Below are 24,354 nucleotides of genomic sequence, written 5' to 3' on the forward strand. Positions count from 1 at the left end.
ACGAATATCATTGTCTGCAATATTGCAATATTTATTTTTGATGAGATATTCAATGATATTGAAAGAAGTATATCTTTCCAGAATGTTACGTCTGTATCTCAACAGATAAAGTTCTTAGTATTAATCAAAAGGCAATATACACACCTCTTTGCATGCTATCATTTGCAATAAACCTCATTTCAATATCTTGAGCAGTTTATGAAATATGACGTGTTATGACCACATAGTTCACACTGCGCATCGCCAGAATATTGGGCACAAGACACCAACCCTCCCATAGATATAAAACCCCAATATCTTGAGAATACTGATACAAATGACTCTGCTCTCACTTTTAAATGCAATTTTGAAATATTAGCTTAATTTCTTACACAGCAATCACTGTCCTAAAATGAACCATACACAAAGTATATGCAATGTGTTTTTACCTCTGCAAAAATCTAAAAATTTTGATCGGTGTTTTATTTAACTGGATGCAGCACAGCAGCTATCACAAATAATACAAGAAATTCAGTTCTTTATTGAACATAGCTATCATACTGTAAGGTGTGAAACAATCAAATTTTTTTGCCAAACAGTGTTCTTAAAATCAGATACAAGTAGTAGCAGCCCACATGGCCACTCAACTATGTCACTGACAATTCGGTAACAGAATAAACAAATGTTGAGTGAAAAAGTTATTACTGTGGTTCTCAATGACGTCCATGTGTTAAAGCAACGATCCTGATAGATTCATATTTTACTTGAGTTATTACAGTTATGAATGTATGTAGGACAGCAGGTTTAAGAAAGAGCGACAACTCACTTAAAAGAATCAAAAGCAATACTCTGCTTCTGCCGCAGGCTTCTAACATGCAACTAAAAATGCCAGGAAAGATGTAAATCAACTCCAGGAAAGATGTAAATCTTAAGTGTGAAACTATACTGACTTTACTGTGTGTTTGTCTATGCAGTGATCATTTGTAGCAGAGTTTTACAGTGATAAAACTTAAGTTGTTACAGTAACTGTACTTATTTTCCATCGGGAGCGGCAACACCCAGAGTGGCAGATGAAATTGTCACCTCCAGCATTCCAAGAATATTCAGCACAGGGGATCTGGTCCATGCAGGAAAACCAGTATACAGGTAGCAGCCAGGAGGAGGTCTCCCAATGTGGGCAGCGATACAGGGCGACAACAAAGCTGCACTTTCCACTGAGTGCAGCGAGCACGTTTGTAGCAGTCAAAGGGTTAATATTTACATATTGAAATTCTACATCAGCAGCTGATTTATAATTTTTTCATTCATTTACCAGAATATATCTCAATTTAACTATTATTCTTTAATCTGTTTATTTTCCTCATTTGGTAAAACTACAAAAAATTTAAATTTCTGACTTATGGTGTATCAACAAGTTTAATTATAATGTATCATCTGGCTTGCAGAAAATGCACTAGGTGTGTAAATATATGAAAATTGAGAATCAGAATACAGTATGGGTTAGAATTTACTGTGCGTCTGTAAAATACAAGAATAGTAGAGAGTTATCTGGACTTTCTGCAATTTACGTTCTCAAAATTAAGCACAAGAAATGTAGTATGGTATTAAGTGCCAGCCGTAGTATATTTTTAAAATGTCATGAACAATCTCAAAAATGTAACTCAATTATCATTGTTTTGTTACATGATTTCATAAATATAATTCCTTTACAAATTATATGTACCAATGTTAGGCCATAATTGATTTTAAAATAGGATTACAGTTCATGAGTATATAATGTATTTAAACACAAAAACGAGTGGTGTCACATTTACATTGGTATCAAGAAGTTTTATCCACTGCTATTTGCTATAGTAGTGGAATGTTGCAAAGATCATCTTCAAACACAGTTTTTTATCAACAGCTGATGGTTCCAAAAAAATAGGTTGCAGTGATCTACCAGAATAATGCAATCATAACATAACGTGGAGAAAGAAGGCAATGCACTCAGATCTTGCAAAATGTTGATTCATAGCATTATTATTCTTTAGTTACTGTAATTTTAAAAATGAAAGGATTCCTCTGTTGTGATTTCCTGTTTGAATGCTCACATACATACCTCTTATTTCATGGTCTATATACGACACCTTGCTTTTATAGTCTTCACACTTGTGACGAAAGATGTTGCAGGAATCACTGACTTTTGAGACCTGTTCTTGAACTTCCTTCAGCTGAGTGTGTGTAGAGTCATCTGTGTAAAAGGTTTTATACCGTAAGCTATTTAGTGAACACAAATAAAGATAAAAACTTATTCATTATCAATTTCATTGCATATCTTACCAGACTGTTTACTGAGCTCACGCAAATCATTCTGCATTTTGTTCAACTGTAACTGCAATGCAGCCAATTCTGACTCTCGAGATTTCTCTGCTTCAATTTTCTTTTTATATTCCTGATTAACATATTCTATTCTCTCAGATACAGGTTCTCTAGAAACAGATTCATTTTTCAGGGTGTTTATTTTGTCCCTTGTTCTTATTTTCTGTAAAATAAAAAATCCAATTACTTACAATCATACAAAATATTTAAAAAATTCAACTACCACTGGACATGACCAATAATATATAAATACTGATAGCTCTTTTTGCAATTTTGCAGCAGTGACACACCATGTTGGCACTGTAATCAAAACAATTCAAATTTCAAACATATATTGTAGTGAACAAGCACAGTGCAAAACGTTTACTACCTATGCCAAATAGGATAGGAAAACGATGCTATGTCAAAGTAAGTATACCTCAGTATTATACTCAAACAGCATACTATCATAAGGACATATGTGAAAGTAATCTCATTACTGAAAAGGAGAGATCAAATGGCTGGTTTACTAGTTTATCATAACATGTTCTTGATAACAGAAATTCAAGAATGGAAATTACTCAGAAAAAAGAAAAAGAGAAGCCTACAGACAAAACCATATGTTTCTCTCTGTGGCTATAATAACAAAAACTGCTGATGAGTGGTTGTCAATTGACATGCATAGAGGAGAAAAATGAAATGCACACAAAGAAGGGAGAGTAAAGCCAAAATAATGGGGAGGGGAAGGGAGGGGGGAGGGGGAGAGGGAGGGGGGAAAGGGAGGGGAGGGGGGATCAGCTCTCTGCAGTAGTAGCAAAATTTTGGATTAATAGAGGTATTCATACCAAGGAGTGGTATCCTATTACCCACCCAATCTACGTAATAACCCAATATGTCACTGTGTCAATTCTGCTTCTAACTCCATGGGTAATACCTGTGAACTACTCAGATGCATCACCTGTCATTTAACAAACCAATCACCTGCAAATGAAATCCTGTCAAAGGGTGAAAGCATCCACTTCATCTACTGGCTGTGCTACTACTTGTGCAAAATTTATGTGACTGACAGAACAGCTAAATATCTTTTAACCTGTTAACCCACTGTGGTCAACTGCAAGCTCAAGCAACCTGAACATGATCACAACACTTCCTTGTCAGATTCCCTTCCTGCACACAATGACCTCTGATACTATGACTGTACTCCCCTTTACCCTTTCACACATCCTGGTTCCACACTTCAATTTTTGTTACCACTATGAATCTACAGGTTTATTACAGACATTGAGAGCCACACCTGGTCTCTCAACACATACCTATTCCTCCCAAGCTATTTATGTCTTACAGTGTCACTGCTACTACTACACATCTTCAGCACCATGATTTCCCTCCCCCCCCCCCCCCCCCCCCCTCCCAAACTGCTTATCCTAATGACCATTCATTAATGGTTAAAGTTGCCATGGCCAAGGAAATGATCTGACTGTCTTTGTGTGTGTAATATGTTAAAGATGGAACAAGAATAGAAGTTTGAAAGCTACAAGCAATTATATCTTTTTTGTGTGACTATGCATAAAATTTTCAAATCATATGGTTTGATGTATAGGAGAAATGTAAAGATTTACAACAACAACACTCTTAAGAGAAATTCAAAGGTTACATTATTTTATAAACATTTCTGATTTACTTACCAGACTGCAAGATTTCTTCCCAAATTTGTCATTCAAAAAATACAGGGTAATCTTATGTATGAACTATTGTTGGTGAGGTGAACATTTTTACTTTTGTGATAGATTAATATAGGGACTGTCTTACATTTACAGATGAAGCTTTGTCAAAAATTCAGAAGGGTTGGAAGGGGAACAATGACAAACATCTTGTCTGAGAACTAGGGCAAATGTTGGGAGGGGAATGTGGAGCAAGCATCAAATTTTGTCGTGCTGCCAACTGAGGGACTGTATACCATGAACCTTACCTTTCAATGAACATTTACTGTGTTTAAACTGCAATTTTTATGAATCCATTTGTAGTCAGAACTGAAATGACTTTCACATTGAACAACTACTTAAGAATAGTAAACCTTTCTGTAGAATACAGAAAAGTCTTGATAGGAGTCAGAGGCACACTTGTGTGTTTCATGCAGCAATGTTGTCAATGCTCACTGTCAGGTATCTTGAGAATGAAAGAAGGTTTGTCAGCTGCTGTTTTCATCAATGGACAGATGACATGTTTGGAAGCAAGAGACGATGGAATATTGTTATATTCTCATGTTATTATACATGCAAAATCTGTAACGTGTTTGGAAAAGAACAGGTGTTTTCTCAGGTTCCACCATAAGCACATGTTCAGAAACAACATACTCAAACGAAAAAAATTAAATATTTGTGAGAAGTGAGATCAAAATTTTCAATGACCATTTCCTTTGCAGCAATTAAAGATGTGCTATTAGGTTCCACACTAACCTTCAACTAGGAAAGCATAACACATTGGGAAGTGAGAAATATTTGTGACAAGCAAGATTATAAATTTTATTGCTGCTTATATGTAGGATGTAGTGAAGGGAGACGAAAATTTAATAGTCATGGGTGACTAGAATTCAAGAGTAGGAAAAGGGAGAGAAGGATACATAGTAGGTGAATATGGATTGGGGCTAAGAAATGAAAGAGGAAGCCGTCTGGTAGAATTTTGCACAGAGCATAACTTAATCATAGCTAACACTTGGTTTAAGAATCATGAAAGAAAGTTGTATACATGGAAGAACCCTGGAGATACTGACAGGTTTCAGATAGATTATCTAATGGTAAGACAGAGATTTAGGAAACAGGTTTTAAATTGTAAGACATTTCCAGGGGCAGATGTGGACTCTGACCACAATCTATTGGTTATGAACTGTAGATTAAAACTGAAGAAACTGCAAAAAGGTGGGAATTTAGGGAGATTGGACCTGGATAAACTGAAAGAACCAGAGGCAGTACAGAGTTTCAGGGAGAGCATAAGGGAACAATTGACAGGAACGGGGGAAAGAAATACAGTTGAAGAAGAATGGGTAGCTTTGAGGGATGAAGTAGTGAGGGCAGCAGAGGATCAAGTAGGTAAAAAGACGAGGGCTAGTAGAAATCCTTGGGTGACAGAAGAAATATTGAATTTAATTGATGAAAGGAGAAAATATAAAAATGCAGTAAATGAAGCAGGCAAAAAGAAATACAAACTTCTCAAAAATGAGATCGACAGGAAGTGCAAAATGGCTAAGCAGGGATGGCTAGAGGACAAGTGTAAAGATGTAGAGGTGCATATCACTAGGGGTAAGATAGATACCACCTACAGGAAAATTAAAGAGACCGTTGGAGAAAAGAGAACCACTTGCATGAATATCAAGAGCTCAAATGGAAACCCAGTTCTAAGCAAAGAAGGGAAAGCAGAAAGGTGGAAGGAGTATATAGAGGGTCTATACAAGGGCAATTTACTTGAAGGCAATGTTATAAAAATGGAAGAGGACGTAGATGAAGGTGAAATGGGAGATATGATACTGCATGAAGAGTTTGATAAAGCACTGAAAGACCTAAGTCGAAACAAGGCCCCGGGAGTAGACAACATTCCATTGAAACTACTGACAGCCTTGGATGAGCCAGTTCTGACAAAACTCTATCATCTGGTGAGCAAGATGTATGAGACAGGCGAAATACCCTCAGACTTCAAGAAGAATATAGTAATTCCAATCCCAAAGAAAGCAGGCGTTGGCAGATGTGAAAATTACCGAACTATCAGTTTAATAAGTCACGGCTCCAAAATATTAACACGAATTCTTTACAGACGAATGGAAAAACTGGTGGAAGCTGACCTCGGGGAAGATCAGTTTGGATTCCGTAGAAATATGGGAACACGTGAGGCAATACTGACCCTACGACTTATTTTAGAAGCTAGATTAAGAAAAGGCAAACCTACATTTCTAGCATTTGTAGACTTAGAGAAAGCTTTTGAAAATGTTGACTGGAATACTCTCTTTCACATTCCAAAGGTGGCAGGGGTAAAATACAGGGAGCGAAAGGCTATTTACAATTTGTACAGAAAGCAGATGGCAGTTATAAGGGTCGAGGGACATGAAGGGGAAGCAGTGGTTGGGAAGGGAGTGAGACAGGGTTGTAGCCTCTCCCCGATGTTGTTCAATCTGTATATTGAGCAAGCAGTAAAGGAAACAAAAGAAAAATTTGGAGTCGGTATTAAAATCCATGGAGAAGAAATAAAAACTTTAAGGTTCGCCGATGATGGTGGTGGTTGTTGGGATGTTTAAGGGGCACTAAACAGCGAAGGTCATCAGTCCCCCATTCCAAAATCAGGCGAGCCGAAAATCTACGGAGCAGGTAAAAACCAAAGGGGAAGGAGACGTCCCGCCAGGCACTAAAAGAACACAAATGCAGCAACAAACACTACAGACAAGAACAGGACAGAGGAACACCAGACAGAAATAAACAGAAGAAAGGAGGATGGCCGGAGACTGGTTGACTGACCACGAGAGAGAAAAAAAGGGCAAGAGTCAACCATCTGACGGCACACCAGAACAGCAACAGACACAAGGACAAAAGACACAGAAAGGGAAAGGCGCAGGACCTCCCTAAATCGAACCATAAAAAGGACTACTACGGATAAAATGCAAAACATTGTCAGCCATGGAGGCATCGTCGGATAAAACCAAAGCCAAAGTGCCCGGGAGATTAAAAGATTGCCGGAGTGTGCACAGTCGAGGACACTCCAGCAAAATGTGGCCGACCGTCAGCCGGGACCCACACCGACACAAGGGGGGATCCTCCTGACGCAACAGATGGCCGTGCGTCAGGTATGTATGGCCGATGCGCAGCCGACACAGGACTACCGAGTCCCTGCGAGAAGCCCGCAGGGAGGAACGCCACACATCGGTCGTCCCCTTGACAGCCCGCAGTTTATTCGGGGCTGTCATGCCACACCACTCAGCAGCCCACATCCCAATCAGCTTACGGCGCAACACCAGCTGCTGATCGCGAGCCGTAAGGCCGATCTCCAAAGCCGGGGCGTCGATCGCCCCTTTGGCCAGCCTGTCTACACATTCGTTCCCTGGGATGCCAACATGACTGGGCGTCCAAACCAAGACCACTGAACGACCAGAACGGGCAATGGCGGAAACAGACTCCTGAATGGAGGACACCAGAGGAGAGGAGGGATAGCAGCGGTCAATGGCCTGAAGGCTGCTCAGGGAGTCACTGCAGATCACGATGGACCTACCCGAGCAGAAACGCATATGCTCAAGAGCGCGCAATATGGCCACCAGCTCTGCAGTAAAAATACTGCAGCCAGCCGGCAAGGAGCACTGCTCAACATGGGCAGCATGAGCAAAAGAGTAGGCAGTGCGACCATCAACCATGGAACCATCAGTGTAGACAGTCTCTCAGACCGAAAATGAGGCGAGGAGCGCAAGAAAACGGCGACGGAGGGCCACAGGCGGAACCGAGTCCTTGGGTCCCTGTGCCAAGTCCAGACGGACGGACGGCCGGACAAACCCCAGGCAGGCGTAGGTGCACGGACCTGGAAGGGAGGCGGAAGAGGAATGAACCCAATTCCGACAGCAGGGACTGAACGCGGAAAGCGACGGAAAGCCCAGACCTAGGTCGCCGTTCGGGCAGATGGAGGACCATGGCAGGTAAAAGCAGGCGACGATTGGGATGGCCTGGCGAGCAATGCACGTGGACAGCATAGTCGGCGAGCAGTCGATGGCGGCGAATCAGCAGCGGGGGAACCCTGGCCTCCACCAGTAGACTATCCATGGGGCTCATAAGAAAAGCGCCAGTTGCAAGCCGGACCCCACAGTGGTGTATGGGGTCTAACAACTTCAACACTGAGGGTGATGCGGACCCATAGGCCAGGCTCCCATAATCAAGCCGAGACTGCACAAGGGCTCTGTACAATCGCAGCAGCGTGCAGCGTTCCGCACCCCAAGACGTGTGGCTAAGGCAGCGGAGGGCGTTGAGGTGCCGCCAGCATTTTTGCTTCAGCTGAGTAATATGAGGAACCCATGTGAGCCGGGCATCAAACACGAGTCCCAAGAAGCGGCAAGTGTCCACCACTTCAAGCAGGTGGCAGTCGAGGTAAAGTTCAGGATGAGGGTGGACCGTCCGACGCCTACAGAAGTGCATAACTCGAGTCTTGGCTGCAGAGAACTGAAAACCGTGAGTCAGAGCCCATGATGCTGCCTTCCGAATGGCTACCTGCAGCCTGCGTTCGGCGACTAACGTAGTCGTGGAGCTAAATGAGATGCAGAAGTCGTCGGCATACAAAGAAGGAGACACCGACGACCCCACGGCTGCAGCCAGACCATTAATGGCCACTAGAAATAAAGACACACTCAACACCGAGCCCTGCGGGACCCCATTTTCCTGTGTATAAGAAGAACTAGAGGCGGCACCGACTTGCACCCGGAAAGAGCGGTGCAATAGAAAGGTTTGAAGAAAAGCCGGGAGCCGACCACGAAAACCCCACTCATACAACGTGGCGAGGATGTGATGCCTCCATGTGGTGTCATACGCCTTCCGCAGATCGAAAAATACATCAACGAGATGCTGACGTCGGGCAAAGGCCGTACGAATAGCAGATTCCAGCCGCACCAAATTGTCCGTGGCAGACCGGCCCTGACGGAAGCCACCCTGGGATGGAGCGAGGAGACCGCGTGACTCAAGGACCCAACACAAACGCCGCCCCACCATACGTTCGAGCAATTTGCACAAAACGGTGGTGAGGGTAATGGGACGATAGCTGTCCATTGCCAGTGGGTCCGCACCGGGCTTCAAGATGGGGACAATAACACACTCTCGCCATTGCGACGGGAACACGCCTTCGCTCCAAATGCGGTTAAATACCGCGAGAATGTGTGTCTGGCAGTCCCGGGAGAGATGCTTCAGCATCTGCGCGTGGATGCAGTCCGGTCCTGGTGCTGTATCAGGGCAATCGGCGAGGGCAGCGAGGAATTCCCTCTCGCTGAAAGGAGCATTGTATTTTTCAGAACGACGCGTGTGAAATGAGAACTGCGTCCGCTCAGCTCGCTCCTTTAGAGAGCGAAAGGCGGGGGGATAAGATGCAGTCGCCGAGCTCTTCGCAAAGTGCGCGGCAAGCTGTTCAGCAATGGCGGCAGCGTCCATGCAGACAGCGCCGTCCAAGGAGAGCCCAGGTACACCCATAGGGGTCTGGTATCCATAAATCCGCCGGATCCGGGACCACACGAGCGAGGGGGAGACACGGGAGCCCAAGGAGGAGACATACCGCTCCCAGCACTCCTGCTTACGCCGTGCAATAAGACGGCGGGCCAAGGCACGGAGCCTCTTAAAGGCGATGAGAGTCTCCAGAGACGGGTGCCGCCTATGACGCTGGAGAGCCCGCCGACGGTCGCGAATAGCCTCGGCAATCTCCGGCGACCACCAAGGTACAGCCTTCCTCCGAGGGAGTCCAGAAGAGCGGGGGATGGCAGCCTCGGCCGCCGAAATGATGGATGTGGTTAAGACACGGACCACCCCGTCAATGTCACCTTGGGGGGGAGACTCAATGGTTGCAGCAAAAGTAAAAGCCGGCCAGTCAGCCCTGTGGAGAGCCCAGCGGGGCAGGCGCCCAAAAGAATGACACTGGGGCAGTGACAAATAGATGGGAAAATGGTCACTACCACAGAGGTCAGGATGCACTCGCCAGTGGAGGGATGGGACAAGTCCGGGGCTGCAAAGAGAGAGATCGATGGCCGAGGAAGAGCCATGGGCCACACTGAAATGCGTGGGAGCACCGGTATTCAAGAGGCTAAGGTCGAGCTGAGCCAACACATGCTCCACTGCCCGACCGCGGTCATCGGAGACAGTCCCACCCCATGGAGGGTTGTGGGCATTGAAATCGCCTAGAAGCAGCAAAGGTGGCGGAAGTTGAGCCAGCAGTGCAGCCAAGACATGTCAGGGGAGCTCCCCATCCGGAGGAATGTAAACAGAGCAAACAGTAATAGCCGGCGAGAGCTCAACCCTGACAGCGATTGCCTCTAAAGGCGTCTGAAGGGGTACTGGCGAGCTACAGACAGAGTGGTGAACAAAAAGACAAACCCCACCTGACGTTCGTTGACAGGCAGTGCGGTTCTTATAGTATCCCCGATAACCGCGAAGGGCGGGGGTCCGCAGTGCAGGAAACCAAGTTTCTTGCAGAGCAATGCAGAGAACAGGGGAATCACTCAGAAGCATCCGGAGCTCAGGCAGGTGGCGGAAATAACCACCGCAGTTCCATTGGAGAATGGAAGCAGGAAGGGACTGGGAGGGCGTGAATGCGACTAAGAGGCAGACAGCGCCTCAGAGCCAACTGCCGCCACCGGGGGAGAGTCAGCTGAGTCCATAGGAGAGGCCCCCAAGGGTTCCGTGAGGGCAAGATCCGCGGCAGAGGCGAGGATCTCCACCTCATCCCCGGAGCCAGGACTAGGTACAGCAGGCGGTGCTGAAACCGCCGAAACGTCCTTCTTCTTGGACACATGCCGTTCCTTTTTCTCACGTCGGCCCTTAGAGTGAGAGGGCTGGGAGAGCTTCTCTGAAGGAGCGTCGGAGGCTGACGACGACGCAGAAGCCCTACGACCAGCAGGCGGCGGAACCTTCAGCCACTGGCTGACATCCGGCTGGGGAGGAGAAGAAACGGAGGAAGGGAGAGCCCCGAGGGACCCCTTCCGCGAGAGATGAACCGGCGGAGGCAACGCCGGCGGAGAAGGAGGGGGAGGGATCGAGCCTCCCGGTTGTGGAGCAGATGTCACTCCCGAAGTAAGCGTGGGGGGAGCGACAGAAGAGGGTTTGCCCCCAACTGCTAAGGGGGCAACAGAGGAAGGCTTGCCCCCAGGCACGAGGGGGGCAGACAGAGATACACGGCCCCGAGGGCCCACTGAAGGCGGCACAGATGAGGCGACAACCGTCGCTCGCGTGGGCGACGATAACGTGGCTGCAGCATAAGATGTTCGAATGGAAGCAGGATACAACCTTTCATATTTCTGTTTAGCCTCTCGATAAGTAAGCCGGTCCAGGGTCTTAAATTCCATTATCTTCCGCTCCTTATGAAGAACGGGGCAATCCGGCGAGCATGGAGAGTGGTGCTCCCCACAGTTGACACATACAGGCGGAGGTGCACATGGAGAATCAGGATGAGAGGGGCGTCCGCAATCTCGACATGTAGCGCTGGATGGGCAACGGGAGGACATATGCCCAAACTTCCAGCACTGGAAGCACCGCATCGGTGGAGGCACGTATGGCTTGACGTCGCAACGGTAAACCATCACCTTGACCTTCTCGGGCAAGACATCACCCTCGAAGGCCAAGATAAAGGCACCGGTGGCCACCCTGTTTGTCTTGGGTCCTCTATGTACACGACGGACAAAATGCACACCACGTCGTTCCAAGTCGGCTCTCAGCTCGTCATCGGATTGCAACAAGAGGTCACGATGGTAAATAATCCCCTGGACCATATTTAAGCTACTGTGGGGAGTGACGGTAACAGGGACGTCACCCAGCTTATCACACAAGAGCAACGCTCGTGACTGGGCTGGGGAGGACGTCTTGAGGAGGATGGACCCATTCCTCATTTTTGACAACCCCGCCACTTCCCCAAACTTATCCTCCAGGTGTTCCACAAAAAACATAGGCTTCGTCGTAAGAAAGGAGTCACCATCAGTCCTGCTGCAGACAAGGTATTGCGGTACTTAAGGCTCCCGCTTGGCACTAGATCGGCGTCCCTCCCATGGCGCAGCCAACGAGGGGAACGTCTGAGGGTCATATTGCGCAGCATCAAAGTCGACTCTACCTCGCTTAGAGACGCTGGTGGCCGTGCGACCACCAGCTTGGTGTGATTTATTGCGCTTCATTGCGCCACATCCGCCCAGATGCCACCTACTCCGAACGAGGGCTCTCCCCAAGGGCGCCACCCAGCCAAAGCAACGGGTACCTGGCCGATATCCCATTGCCCGGAGTCCCCGTGCCCCAGACAAGATGGGCACATACTCCTTGGCATGCATGGGGAGGAAACAGCTCTGGCATCTGTAGTGCGATCCCTGCGTGGTCAGGGGGCTACCACCAAGAGGGTACATGACGACCCCACCACAACGGACTGGCTACTGTGCTGGATTTTAGGTGTTGAAAGGGTCCACAGTGGTCGTAGGCGCTAAGAAGAAGAGTGCGCACAAGGCGAGAAGGAGACAACCCAGAAGATGTTGGGCGTAGTCCCCCCCACACGACAATAGGTAACATGCAAGATGGTGGAGCATGATGGACCAATAGAAAAACACCACGTAAGGTGTCCTTCCCCAAATGGCACGCACTGACAACGGAAATTTGGAAAAAAAAAAAGGAGGTCAAACCCAAGAGGGGACCATCACAGAAGGCCGAAACGTTTGAGACTCCTTTTAGTCGCCTCTTACGACAGGCAGGAATACCGCGGGCCTATTCTAACCCCCGAACCCGCAGGGGGGGTTCGCCGATGACATTGTAATTCTGTTGGAGACAGCAAAGGACTTGGAAGAGCAGTTGAAGGGAATGGACAGTGTCTTGAAAGGAGGAGATAAGATGAACATCAACAAAAGCAAAACGAGGATAATGGAATGTATTCAAATTAAATCATGTGATGATGAGGGAATTAGATTAGGAAATGAGACACTTAAAGTAGTAAAGGAGTTTTCCTATTTGGGGAGCAAAATAACTGATGATGGTTGAAGTAGAGAGGATATCAAATGTAGACTGGCAATGGCAAGGAAAGCGTTTCTGAAGAAGAGAAATTTGTTAACATCGAGCATAGATTTAAGTGTCAGGAAGTCGTTTCTGAAAGTTTTTGTATGGAATGTGGTCTTGTATGGAAGTGGGATGATAAATAGTTTGGACAAGAAGAGAATAGAAGCTTTCGAAATGTGGTGCTACAGAAGAATGCCGAAGATTACGTGGGTAGACCACATAACTAATGAGGAGGTACTGAATAGGATTGTGGAGAAGAGGAGTTTGTGGCACAACTTGACTAGAAGAAGGGATCGGTTGGTAGGACTTGTTTTGAGGCATCAAGGGATCACCAATTTAGTATTGGAGGGTAGCGTGGAGGGTAAAAATCGTAGAGGGAGACCAAGAGATGAATACACTAAACAGATTCAGAAGGATGTAGGCTGCAGTAGGTACTGGGAGATGAAGAACCTTGCAGAGGATAGAGTAGCATGGAGAGCTGCATCAAACCAGTCTCAGGACTGAAGACCACAACAACAACAACAACAACAACATGTAGCAATAGATTGACTCTTTTCTCACGTCTCATTGGTTAGGTGAAATTATCATCCCAGACAATGATAACAGTGATGATGGTGAAAAATAATGATATCACAGACTGGCTTAAACAGTAGCAAAAAAGGAAGTTAGAATAAACATTAATGTAAACCATTTACTTTTGTTTATTTTAATTCTCCTTCTACCATCAAAATGTAGGCAATCTGAAAATAGTGTACATTTAAACTTTTTTAGGCAGATAATATATCAATAACACAGTTTTAATTTTGAAACTATAATGAAAAGGACAGATTGCTACTCACTATATAGAGGTGATGTTCAGTCGCACACAGGCACAACAAAAAGACAGCTACACATGTGATCGTGCAGCCAAAAGGGCTGCTTCTGACATAGAAAGCACGTACACATTCATGCAAGCACAACTGCACACATGTGACAACTGCCCCTGGCCACTAAGGCCAACTACGGTGGCCACAGACAGTGGTTGTGTGCATGTGCAAGTTGTGCTTGCATGAATGTGTGTGTATTTTCTACGTTAGGAGAAGGCATTTTGGCCAAAAGCTTATGCGTGAAGCAGTCTTTTTGTTGCACCTGTCTGCAACTCAACATCTCCTCCATACAGATATTAGCGATCTAACGCTTCTCCACCAAAAGAGTACAGGACAATCTTTCCAGTGAAACAAGCTCTAAGTTAAATATACATGGTGTCCCAGGCGGAATGTTCAATTTTCAGGAATATGACAGGAATGACCATTCAGAGCAAACATAATCTACAAAATGTGGACTCAAAGATGCATATCTTAAGAGTTATGAGTACTACTTCATCTTTGATATAGCAAAAGAAATCTGTTGTATTGGAAACTCTTTGCTTTCCATATTTCTGAGAGTTCGGTATGGGTCAAAACAAGGAAAAAAGTCTAGCGAAAATGTCCTTCAAAATGCACACCTTAAAAATTATCCGCACCTATTCAGTAGTGAAGATGAGCAAGTGCTCATAGCTCTTGCGGAACGCATTTTCTACTAGATTTTTTTGCTTCGAATGACTGTTCCTGTCATATCAATGAGTACTGACCATCCCACCTGCAACACCCCTTTTATTTTTCGACCACTGATTAATGTATTACCATTCACAGAAGTCCATCTGACCATTCTAATCTGCGTATTAAGCTCCTCAAACTAATATATGGAAAGATAAGTTCTGCAGGGTTAGATTCATTCTTCCTCTGAGTGTTCAATGCTATGATCCAAGATGTCATCCCTTGAACTCTGAGCAATCATGGTCCCCTAAGAATCATGGTCCTGGGCAATGGTACACAAACAAGTGTCTGAACTGTATTATCTTTCGTGATATGGAATACTTGGTTAAGGAGATCTTTCTTATCTCCAGATCAGTGAATATTATCACTATCACTGCTATAGACATGCTCTATACATTTCACGCTGACTGTGGCGTTGCTGTGGCGGTACTGCTCACCAAATGTTGAAACTTGTGCTTGGAGACAGAGTTCTGGCCACTATGGAATACTTATCACTCAATTTGATTTTTGCACATCTTACAGTCTGATATCTTTGCTTGATAAAGGGCTGATTTTCTTTTCATTATTGATCATAGTAACTGTGGTACATGAAATAAAGTAATACAGTTCAAGTATTTTAAAGAGTTTGCAGAGGCAAACACACTGCATAAACTTTCATTAGGTCTGATTTTAGCTCCGTATTGTGGTATATGAAATGTATTTGGTTGGTGCACAAGTTGTAGTGTTTTTGTTTTGCATGTTGGTATTCCAGTTGCTATGGGTTTATTTACTGATTGTCATTTTTCATTTGTGTTTCACTGTTGTTGTTTGAGTTTACATATTGTCATTGGAACATTTCTGACATTTTCTTCTGTTTGAGTTCAACAGACAGGTGACAGCAGTGGAGGAAACTAAAAACATTTGCACTGTGTATGGGAATAATGCCATTGGACAGAGCATGCCAAGAAAATGTTCTCATTTTTAAGGAGGATCATTCTGACGTTAGTGACTCTCCACATACAGAAAGACTTTTGGGGTTTGATGAAGATCGTTTAAACACATTAATCCACAATGATCCACATGAGTGTACTTAAGAACTGGGAAATGTGATGAGCTGTGATCATTCCACCACCATATGACATTTGTATGTAATGGGGAAGGCTTTAAAAAATAAATAAAATAAAATAAAAATCAGGCTTATGGGTAATGCGTGCTCTAAGCCAAAATCACAAAAATCAGCCAGGAGGTCATATGTGTGTCTCTGCTTGCTCATCACCAACTGGCTCGAGAACACCACCAACCGTTCCTATTCTGTGTCTTTACTAACCGTGAGAAATGGTGTCTTTGTGCTAACATAAGGAAAAGATAGGAACCGTTGAGCCCAAACAGAGCAAGAACTCCCCATACACAGACCTGTGTGCATCCACAAAAGATAAAGTTGTGCATCTGGTGGAACAGCAACAGTGTGGCGTGCTACGAGTTGCTTCCCAGAGGTGTAACCATTACTGCTAACCCGTAACATCAACATGTGAGACATCTTGCAGAGACAAACAAAGAACAACATCAGGAAGTCTGTGGGAAGTGATGCTACTTCACGATAGCACCCACCCGTATTCTGACTTAACTGACGAAAAACACTAGCCAGTAGTTTGGTTAGGAAGTCATTCCATATCCACGTTATTTACCTGATCTTTGGCCTTCAGATTTCAACTTTTCTAATCTCTATCGAACAACCTTCAAGGAACTTCCTTTCTGATAAAAATGCATGCTGATCATGGCTCAACATGTTCTTTGCATCAAAACCACATAATTTCTACAGTCTCGGAATCCGAGAGTTACTCCAGTGCTGGCAGACTACTGTAAACAGTGAAGGAGAATGTCTCACTAAAGTCTCTGTTGTGTGTGTCTGTTGTGTTTATTAAACTTACAGAAAACTGTTACGAACTTAAGCACCACCCCAATAGATAAGATATCAAAGTTCTATTTAAAATTTGAAGTAGAAGGATACCTCATATCGTTCTCGAGTTACTGTTTTTATATCCTACAGATGGTCACGCGCAGTGTGCCCCATTGTGTCCATGAAGATCTGCAGGCTGCTATGAAATAACTTATTACTTAATTTCAACAAAATTCATGAAGTGTTTATTAGCAAATCTGTCACAGATGCAGTACACATGTTTAGCAACTAGTTTCTAATCAACAGTGCTTGCTTAGCATAGTTTGATTCTGGTTTGTTAAGTAGGCATATGCTGATTGTGACAGTCATTTGAGGTCACTTTTACAGCATGTATTGCCATTTTGAAGTTTGTTATTAAGATCAGGGACCTCCAGTGCAGTCTCAATAAGTCAGGCTTGAGAATGGACCAGCTGATTCGAAATCAATCGCCAAACATATGTACTAGAACTCTGACAGATTTGTTAATAACTGTTTCGTGAAACATTAAAAAGGTTGCTGGTCCTCTATCAATAAAATTTTGAAACTAATTTTTTTCCCCACATCTTACAGTCTGATACCTTAGCTCAAGAAAGGACTGAATTTCTTTTCATTATATGTCACAGTTACCTCACTGCATCAAATGAAGTAAAACATTGCATGAAATTTTAAAGAGTTTGCAGAGGTAAAAACATAGTGCATAAACTTTGTGTATGGTTGATTTTAGCTCACACATTGCAGTATATGAAATGTAGATATGATATTGAAATTTTATTTTGAATTCAGAGCAGAATGATATCTCCTTTTGTTCTCAAGTTATTGATTTTTATATCCAACGGGTGGTCTCGTGCCATGTACCCATTTCGATCCCTGCGAATCGGGAATTATGTGGTCACAACCATTGTCATATTTCATACACAGTTCAAGAAATCGAAATAAGGATTTTTGCAAATGATATCCCGCAAAGAGGCACATACGTTGTATGACAAATACTTGAAACGTTTTTATTCACCGACATATGGAAGTAACCCATCTATGGCAATGAGAGATTAGCAGCTCAGTACACGTACAGAGGTCAAGAGCACTGTAGGAAAACCCAAGCAGCACGCGTATACACACCTAAAGCACTACAGCACGTGGGGCATTGCAGAGCAGGAGAGGTATACACATCTGCAGCAGTAAAGGGGTTAAGAAACATTTCCTGAGGAATACTACTAACAACGTACGAGTGGTACTTATATTGTATCTTACTGTAACTGCTCTTTTCCAACAATCAATATAAATTTATTACATGAGACATCAATACCCAATATTAAAGAAGTACCCTTAAAAATAGTTTTGTGAACCATTCTGCAATCAACAAATATGCTTCTACAGCCTGCAGATTACCAAATGATCAACAATGAGTCACTTTACACCATCAGTTTTTTTTTTTATAGCTGCCCCTAAAACAGATTCTGCAGCTTCATCCTTTCAATAAAATCTTCAGCCAAACATTACCTACTAAGCTCATAACACATTACCACATACAAATACACTAAAATGTGTGACTTTACATCGACATGTGCACTAATACAATGATTCAGTAAAACTAATATTCTGAGATGTGCGGTTGAGAAATGCCATCTACAATGACTACCTCAGCAGCTCTCAAAATGTGTTAATTATATCAGTAATTAATCTGCTATTTTTCATGGTTCTTCAGTTCTGGCAAACTTACTGATTTTTTGGTTTTGCTTCACAAACTGCAATTAACATTTACAACAATATTATGAGAAGGATAGATGCCTGCAGTCGCCAGAGACAGTGGTTTGTGTGTGTGTGTGTGTGTGTGTGTGTGTGTGTGTGTGTGTGTGTGTGTGTGTTGGCGCGCGCGCGTTTTGTTGTGCCTGCCTGTGATTCAATGTCTCCCCCCTACAGTGAGTAGCAATCTATTCTTCTCATAAAATAGTACTGTTGTTACATCATCATAGACTTCCCATTATTTGCAATTAAAATTTATTAAGAAATAAATAACATCTTCAAATTACTTCCAAGAAAACATTTACAAAATGATAGCCCATAAAAAAAACTTTAATGAGAAAAGACATACCTGAATAATGAGTACCACACATGGCAACCAGGATATACAATTAGGGAATGAAGAAAACATTGTTTGTGTGGCCCCTAAAGGGGAAGTAATTGGGAAATAGAAAACATCTTTAACATTTATTCACCTAATTCAAAAAATTTGCAAAAATACTTCTTAGAAGGACAATCAGTTCTTCGTTGGCATATCATCATCATCATCATCATCATCAAAGTTACTCTTTCTCCAGGTTATAATATTCAGGAGGTAAAATAGCCCCCATTCAGCTCCCCAGGCAGAGACTATTACAGATGTTGTCATCAGAAGGAACAAAACTGCTATCGTATGGGTTAGGGTGTGGAACGTTAGATCCTCAATTGGGTGGACAAGGTTGAGAATTTAAAAATGGAAATGGATAGGCAGAAGATATAAAGTGAGAATTGGTGAAATGTGGAGACAGAAAGAATAGAATTTTTTGTTAGGTGAATACAAGTTTATCAACACAAAATCGAATAGGAGTAAAGTAGAAATAGGTTTAATAATGAAAGTTCGTAGCAGACTAAAACTGTGTGCTGGATCAAGACTCAAACTTGGGACTTATGCCTTTCACAGGCAAGTGTCCTACTGACTGAGCTACCCAAGCACAACTAAGGCCCTGTATTCACCACTTTACTTCCATCAGTACCTCATCTCCGACCTTCCAAACCTCATAGAAGCTCTGCTGTGGAACTTGCAAGACTTCCTTTCTACCACGAGTGCTGGTTATGCAAGTTTCACAGGAGAGCTTCTGTGAAGTTTGGGAAGTAGCAGATGAAGTACTGGCTGAAGTAAAGCTGTGATGACAGGATGTGAGTTGTAATCACGTAGCTCAGTCTGTAGAGTACTTGCCTGCAAAAGGCGAAGGTCCCAAGTTCGAATCTCGATCCAGCAAACAGTTTTAATCTGCCAGGAAGTTTCATATCAGCGCATGCTTTGATCTTTGCTGCTGAGTTTAAATCTCATTCAGGTTTAATAATGACTCTGAAAATATGAAAAGAGGTATGTTACTATGAACAGCATAGCCAAAGTATTATAGAAGGCAAGATAAAAAAGTACCTAACATCCATCACAGCAGTACATGTTTATATATAGGCTTACTAACTCCATAGACGATGAAGAGATTGAAAAAACATAAGATAAGCCAAAATAAATTATTCAAACAGCTAACAAAGGTGAAAAATTTAATTTTGATGAGGTCTGGAATTCAATAGCAGGAAAAGAGAAGGAAAAATAGTAGAACAAGGACTGGGAGAGAGGAATTAAATGGGAAGCTGCCTGGTAGAACTTTGCATTGAGCACAATTCGACGCTGAGGTCGATGGGGAAGGTAACATTCATTGCAGCATACCAGCCGTCAAGAGGGACACAACCTGCAAACTTCGAGACACTGTTGGCAATACACGGCAACGTCTACATGCAGCAACTTTAACGCAAAACATATGGAGTGGAAATCCAACGTAACAAACAACAGCAGACGGCAGCTACTCCGAGAGGCCAGAAACCACAATGCGATCGTAGTAGGGCCCTACAACCCTACTGTATACTGTCAACATGGCCTCCCTGGTGTCCTCGCTATCACCATCATCTACGGGGCTACCCATAACGCAGTTGCATCTACCCACTGTGTCCTGTCGTCACACCAATTGCCAGTGATATTCGACCTGGACACAGACAAGGTAGCACCACCGGAGAGCCGCAAGACACTGCAATGTTAACTGAAAGCACTTCCGGGTGCACCTGGCACAGACAGTTGCCACCATACCCAACCCGGACGTCATGGAGCAGACGCAGCCATTGTGGCCCTAACATATTACACACTGGATGCAGCATACATAGCCACACCACAAGGACCAAGGAAACCATGGGACCATTCCTGCCAGCTGCCTATTAACATCATAAGATGCCATCCAGGAGAAGAACTGGCTCTTTCGTGACTGGTAGGTCATGAGAGGCCCCTCCACAAAATGAGCTCAACTGACGTCGGCACCACATCACGGCCACAGTAGTTGACCACCAGAACCAAGACTGAGCTGGCCTGATCGCAGCACTCAGGACTGACAAAGGCAGCGCATGGAAGACCGTCAAGAAATTCCCGAGATGTTGCCAACGCATTCTGCCGTTGTAGGTGGGGTGTGACATCTTCACAGAGCCTGACACCAAAGTCAGCGTGTTAGTAGACGTGTTCATGACTAAATTCACACCAGTGGACGATGTCCCTGATGAAGGCCCCATCTGCCTGATTGGGGAGTGGCTGCCTGCCTTCCTGGCCATCAGAGCTGAAGACGATGTGACTGAAAAAATCACACAAGAAGTAGTTCAACAACAGCTCATCCTCCTGCCAACCAGGAAGACAGGTGGTTGCAACAACGTCAACAACGCGCTGTTGAAACAACTGCTGCCTGAAGCAGTGTGCATCCTGATGACAATTTTCAATGTCATTCTGAAGAGCTGCAGCTACCCCTCAGTGTGGAAGCATACTGAGGTGGTGGCCATTCCAAAGGCAGCGAAGGATACCAGGCTGGCCCAGAACTACAGATCAATCAGCCTACTGCCATCCACATCACAGATCTTCAAGCATCTCTGTGAGAGAAGATTGCGCCGCCACATCAGGGAAAACGGCCTGCTTCCTGACAAGCAGTTCAGGTTCCGCAGAAGGCATTTGATGCAACAGCAACTAATGCAACTCATGGAGCAGGCAATAGGGCTGCTGGAGTCTTAAGTACCTATAGGGGCGGTGCTTCTGGACATCACCAGTGCCTTTGACTGTGTGTGGCACAACAGCCTTCTGTACAAGGTGCTTGTGCATGGGGTGCCAGTCTCATGTTCACCTGCTCCATTCGTATCAACAAGAACGCACCTTCCACAAGCAAACCGACGATGGTACATCAACAGCATGTTCAATCTGACTGACTACCACAGGAGTGTGTCCTCAGCCCCCTACTGTACTGCCTCTCCACAGCCGACATCCCAAAAACACCGTGGGTACAACAGGTGCTTTACGCAGATGACACCATGCTGTTCACAAAAAGAGTATGAATGCACAACTGCGGTGTCGTCACCTGCAGCTCACCTGCAACGAGCTTGGAGCTTAGGCCAGCAAAAGGCAGCTCAAATTCAATGTAGGCAAGAGCCACGTGGCGATATTCACATGAAAGAAGGTGTCAGCAGACATCCGGCCATTGCAGATCATGCGTGGCCCCATCCCGTGGTCACACACTGATCGGTACCTCAGCATGACACTGGACAGGTGCCTGACATGGGAAGTACACAAGGATGTGTCTTCGCTACCCACTGCTCAATTCAGAGATGACTACTCCCAGACTGTAGCAGGACGCTGTACCTAACACTTATCAGACCAGTGTTAAAATACACCGGCATGGGGTAACGCAGTTGACACATCGCTGAAGCTACTCCAAACTGCGCGGAACAAAGCCCTCAGGCTTGCACTGCATCTGCCACGAGACTTCCCCACAAGGGAACTGCACCAAATTGCCGGAATATTTCTATTCCGTTCCGAGAGCTTTTCAAACAACCCTCATAATACTTGGCTTAAGAACCATGAAAGAAGGTTGTACAGATGAAAGAGACATGGAGACACCAGGAAAGTTTCAAAGAAATTATGTAATAATAAGACAATGGAAAATCCAGCAATATTTTCAAAAAGAATGTAATAATTCCACAGAAGACAGGTGCTGACAGGTGTGTGAATACTGCCGATCTGTTAGCCTAATAAGTGACACATGCAAAATAAAGACAAAATATTTTAGACAAATGTAAAAACTGATACAAGCTGACTCCAGGAAAGATCAGTATGGGTTGTGGAGAAATGTAGGAACACATGAGGCCACAATGACCCTACAACTTACTCATATCTTAGAAGATGGACTAAAGGAAGGTAAACACACATCCACAGCATTTGTAGAGCTAGAAAAGCTTTCAACAACATTGACTGGAATCCACTCACTGAAATTCTGAAAGTGGTGGGGGTTAAGTAGAGAGAATGAACAGTAATCTACAACATCTAAGGAAACCAAGCAGCAGTTGTAAGACCTGAAGGACATGAATGGCAAGCAGTTGTGAAAAGAGGAGGACAACACTGTAATCTCTACCCACTGTTGTTCAATCTGTACATTAAGCAGGCAGTTAAGGAAATGGAGAAATTCACAAAGAGAGAAGAAATTAAAACTTTTGGGTTAGCTGATAACATTGCAGTTCTATCAAATACAGCAAATGACTTGCAAGAGCAGATGAACGGAATGGATAATGTCTTGAAAAGGAGGTTATAAGATGAATATGAACAACAGTAAAATATGGGTCACAGAAAGTAGTCAAATTAAATTAGATGATGCTGATAGAATTAAATTAAGAAATGAGACACTAAAATTACAAGATGAGTTTTGTTATTGGGGCAGCAAGATAACTGATGATGGAAAAAAGAGAGAGGATATAAAATGCAGACTGGTAATAGCAAGAAAATAATTTCTGGAAGCTGTTCCTTTCTATGAGCTACAGTACAAACAAATAAGCCTCAATGTCTGCCTTAAGGACAATCAAATTTGGTTCATGGCAACAAAAATGTGTAACCTATAGGTAAAATGATTCTCTTCCTCCTCCTTTTCCATCAACGTTTGTCCCACCCGTGGCTTGCTTTGCTAATGACTGTTAGTGCCCAACCACTGTTTATCAATTATTTCCATTTTATTTTTGCAGTCCATGCCTTCCTGCCAGCGCCATTTTTGTCGTCACAGTTTAACAAAACGACATACAGGCGTTGGACAAAAATATGCAAACACTACAACAAACGTATGCTAGAACATAAATGCTGATGCTAACCAAGCCTGGAGGTGGCGGTGTTGTATTTGACCATAAACGGCACCTGTGCAATGCCTTCAATACACTGCAACTGTCAGTCATGTTTGGAACAGTGTTCTGTGTAGTTATGATTGCATTGTCACAGCTAAGCAAATTCAAATGTGGACCAATTGTTGGTGTTCTTACGGTTGCTGCTTCCATAACCAAGGTAGCAAAAGTGTGTGTTATTCCAAGAGTCACCATATTAAATATTTATACTGCATATGGGAAAAAGAAAAATGTCGCAACACGTACAAAAGTGTGTGTTGAGTATTCGTGAAAGACATTCACTGAAGAGGATTGTGATGAAAAATTAGAGAATGATAGCTGCAAAAGTCACTGCAGGAGAGAATGTTGCACTTATGAACCCTGTCAGCATCAAAATAACATGAATGGAGCTTCATAAGCTGGAAGCTGCACGGCGAGCTGAAATTTCCAATGCAAAAGCCCATAACTGGTAAACATGGTCCCAAAACCATAAAACTTGCTCTATAGAGCAATGGAAGAAAGTCATTTAGTCAGATGAATAATTTCACACTGTTTCCAACCCCCGTCTACATTAAGATCTGGTGTCCACTGTCACAAGCCTACAATTCAGACTGCTTGCAGCCATGTCTGAAATATAGTGGGAGTTCCGTGTTGATTTGGGCACCCATATTGTGATATTCCATGGGCCCATGATTACTCAGTGAGGTCAATTCACTGCCACAGATTATGGGATCATTTTGGTTGATCAGGTCCATCATATGGTGCAATGTGTGTTCCCCAATAGTGATTCTGTGTCCCAAAATGACAGGACCCCTGAGCTTACATCATCCCAGACAGGTTTTGTGTGCACAATGATGAATTGTTGCATCTGCAC

At 43.9% G+C, this 24,354-nt stretch overlaps 1 protein-coding gene across 1 annotated transcript in view; it reads right to left on the bottom strand.

Moving 5' to 3' along the window:
* The window catches only part of LOC126481005 (structural maintenance of chromosomes protein 5), a 173,221-nt gene that overhangs the window by 75,707 nt on the left and 73,160 nt on the right, over positions 1-24,354 (bottom strand). Inside the window, exons 8-9 of the mRNA XM_050104459.1 lie at positions 2,299-2,500; positions 2,078-2,209 (exon numbers count right to left, since the gene is read on the bottom strand). Coding sequence (XP_049960416.1) covers positions 2,078-2,209; positions 2,299-2,500 — 334 coding nt within the window. The remainder of the gene's footprint in view (positions 1-2,077; positions 2,210-2,298; positions 2,501-24,354) is intronic.

The sequence above is a fragment of the Schistocerca serialis genome, chromosome 5 (assembly GCF_023864345.2).
Source record: "Schistocerca serialis cubense isolate TAMUIC-IGC-003099 chromosome 5, iqSchSeri2.2, whole genome shotgun sequence".
Lineage (NCBI taxonomy): Eukaryota > Metazoa > Arthropoda > Insecta > Orthoptera > Acrididae > Schistocerca > Schistocerca serialis.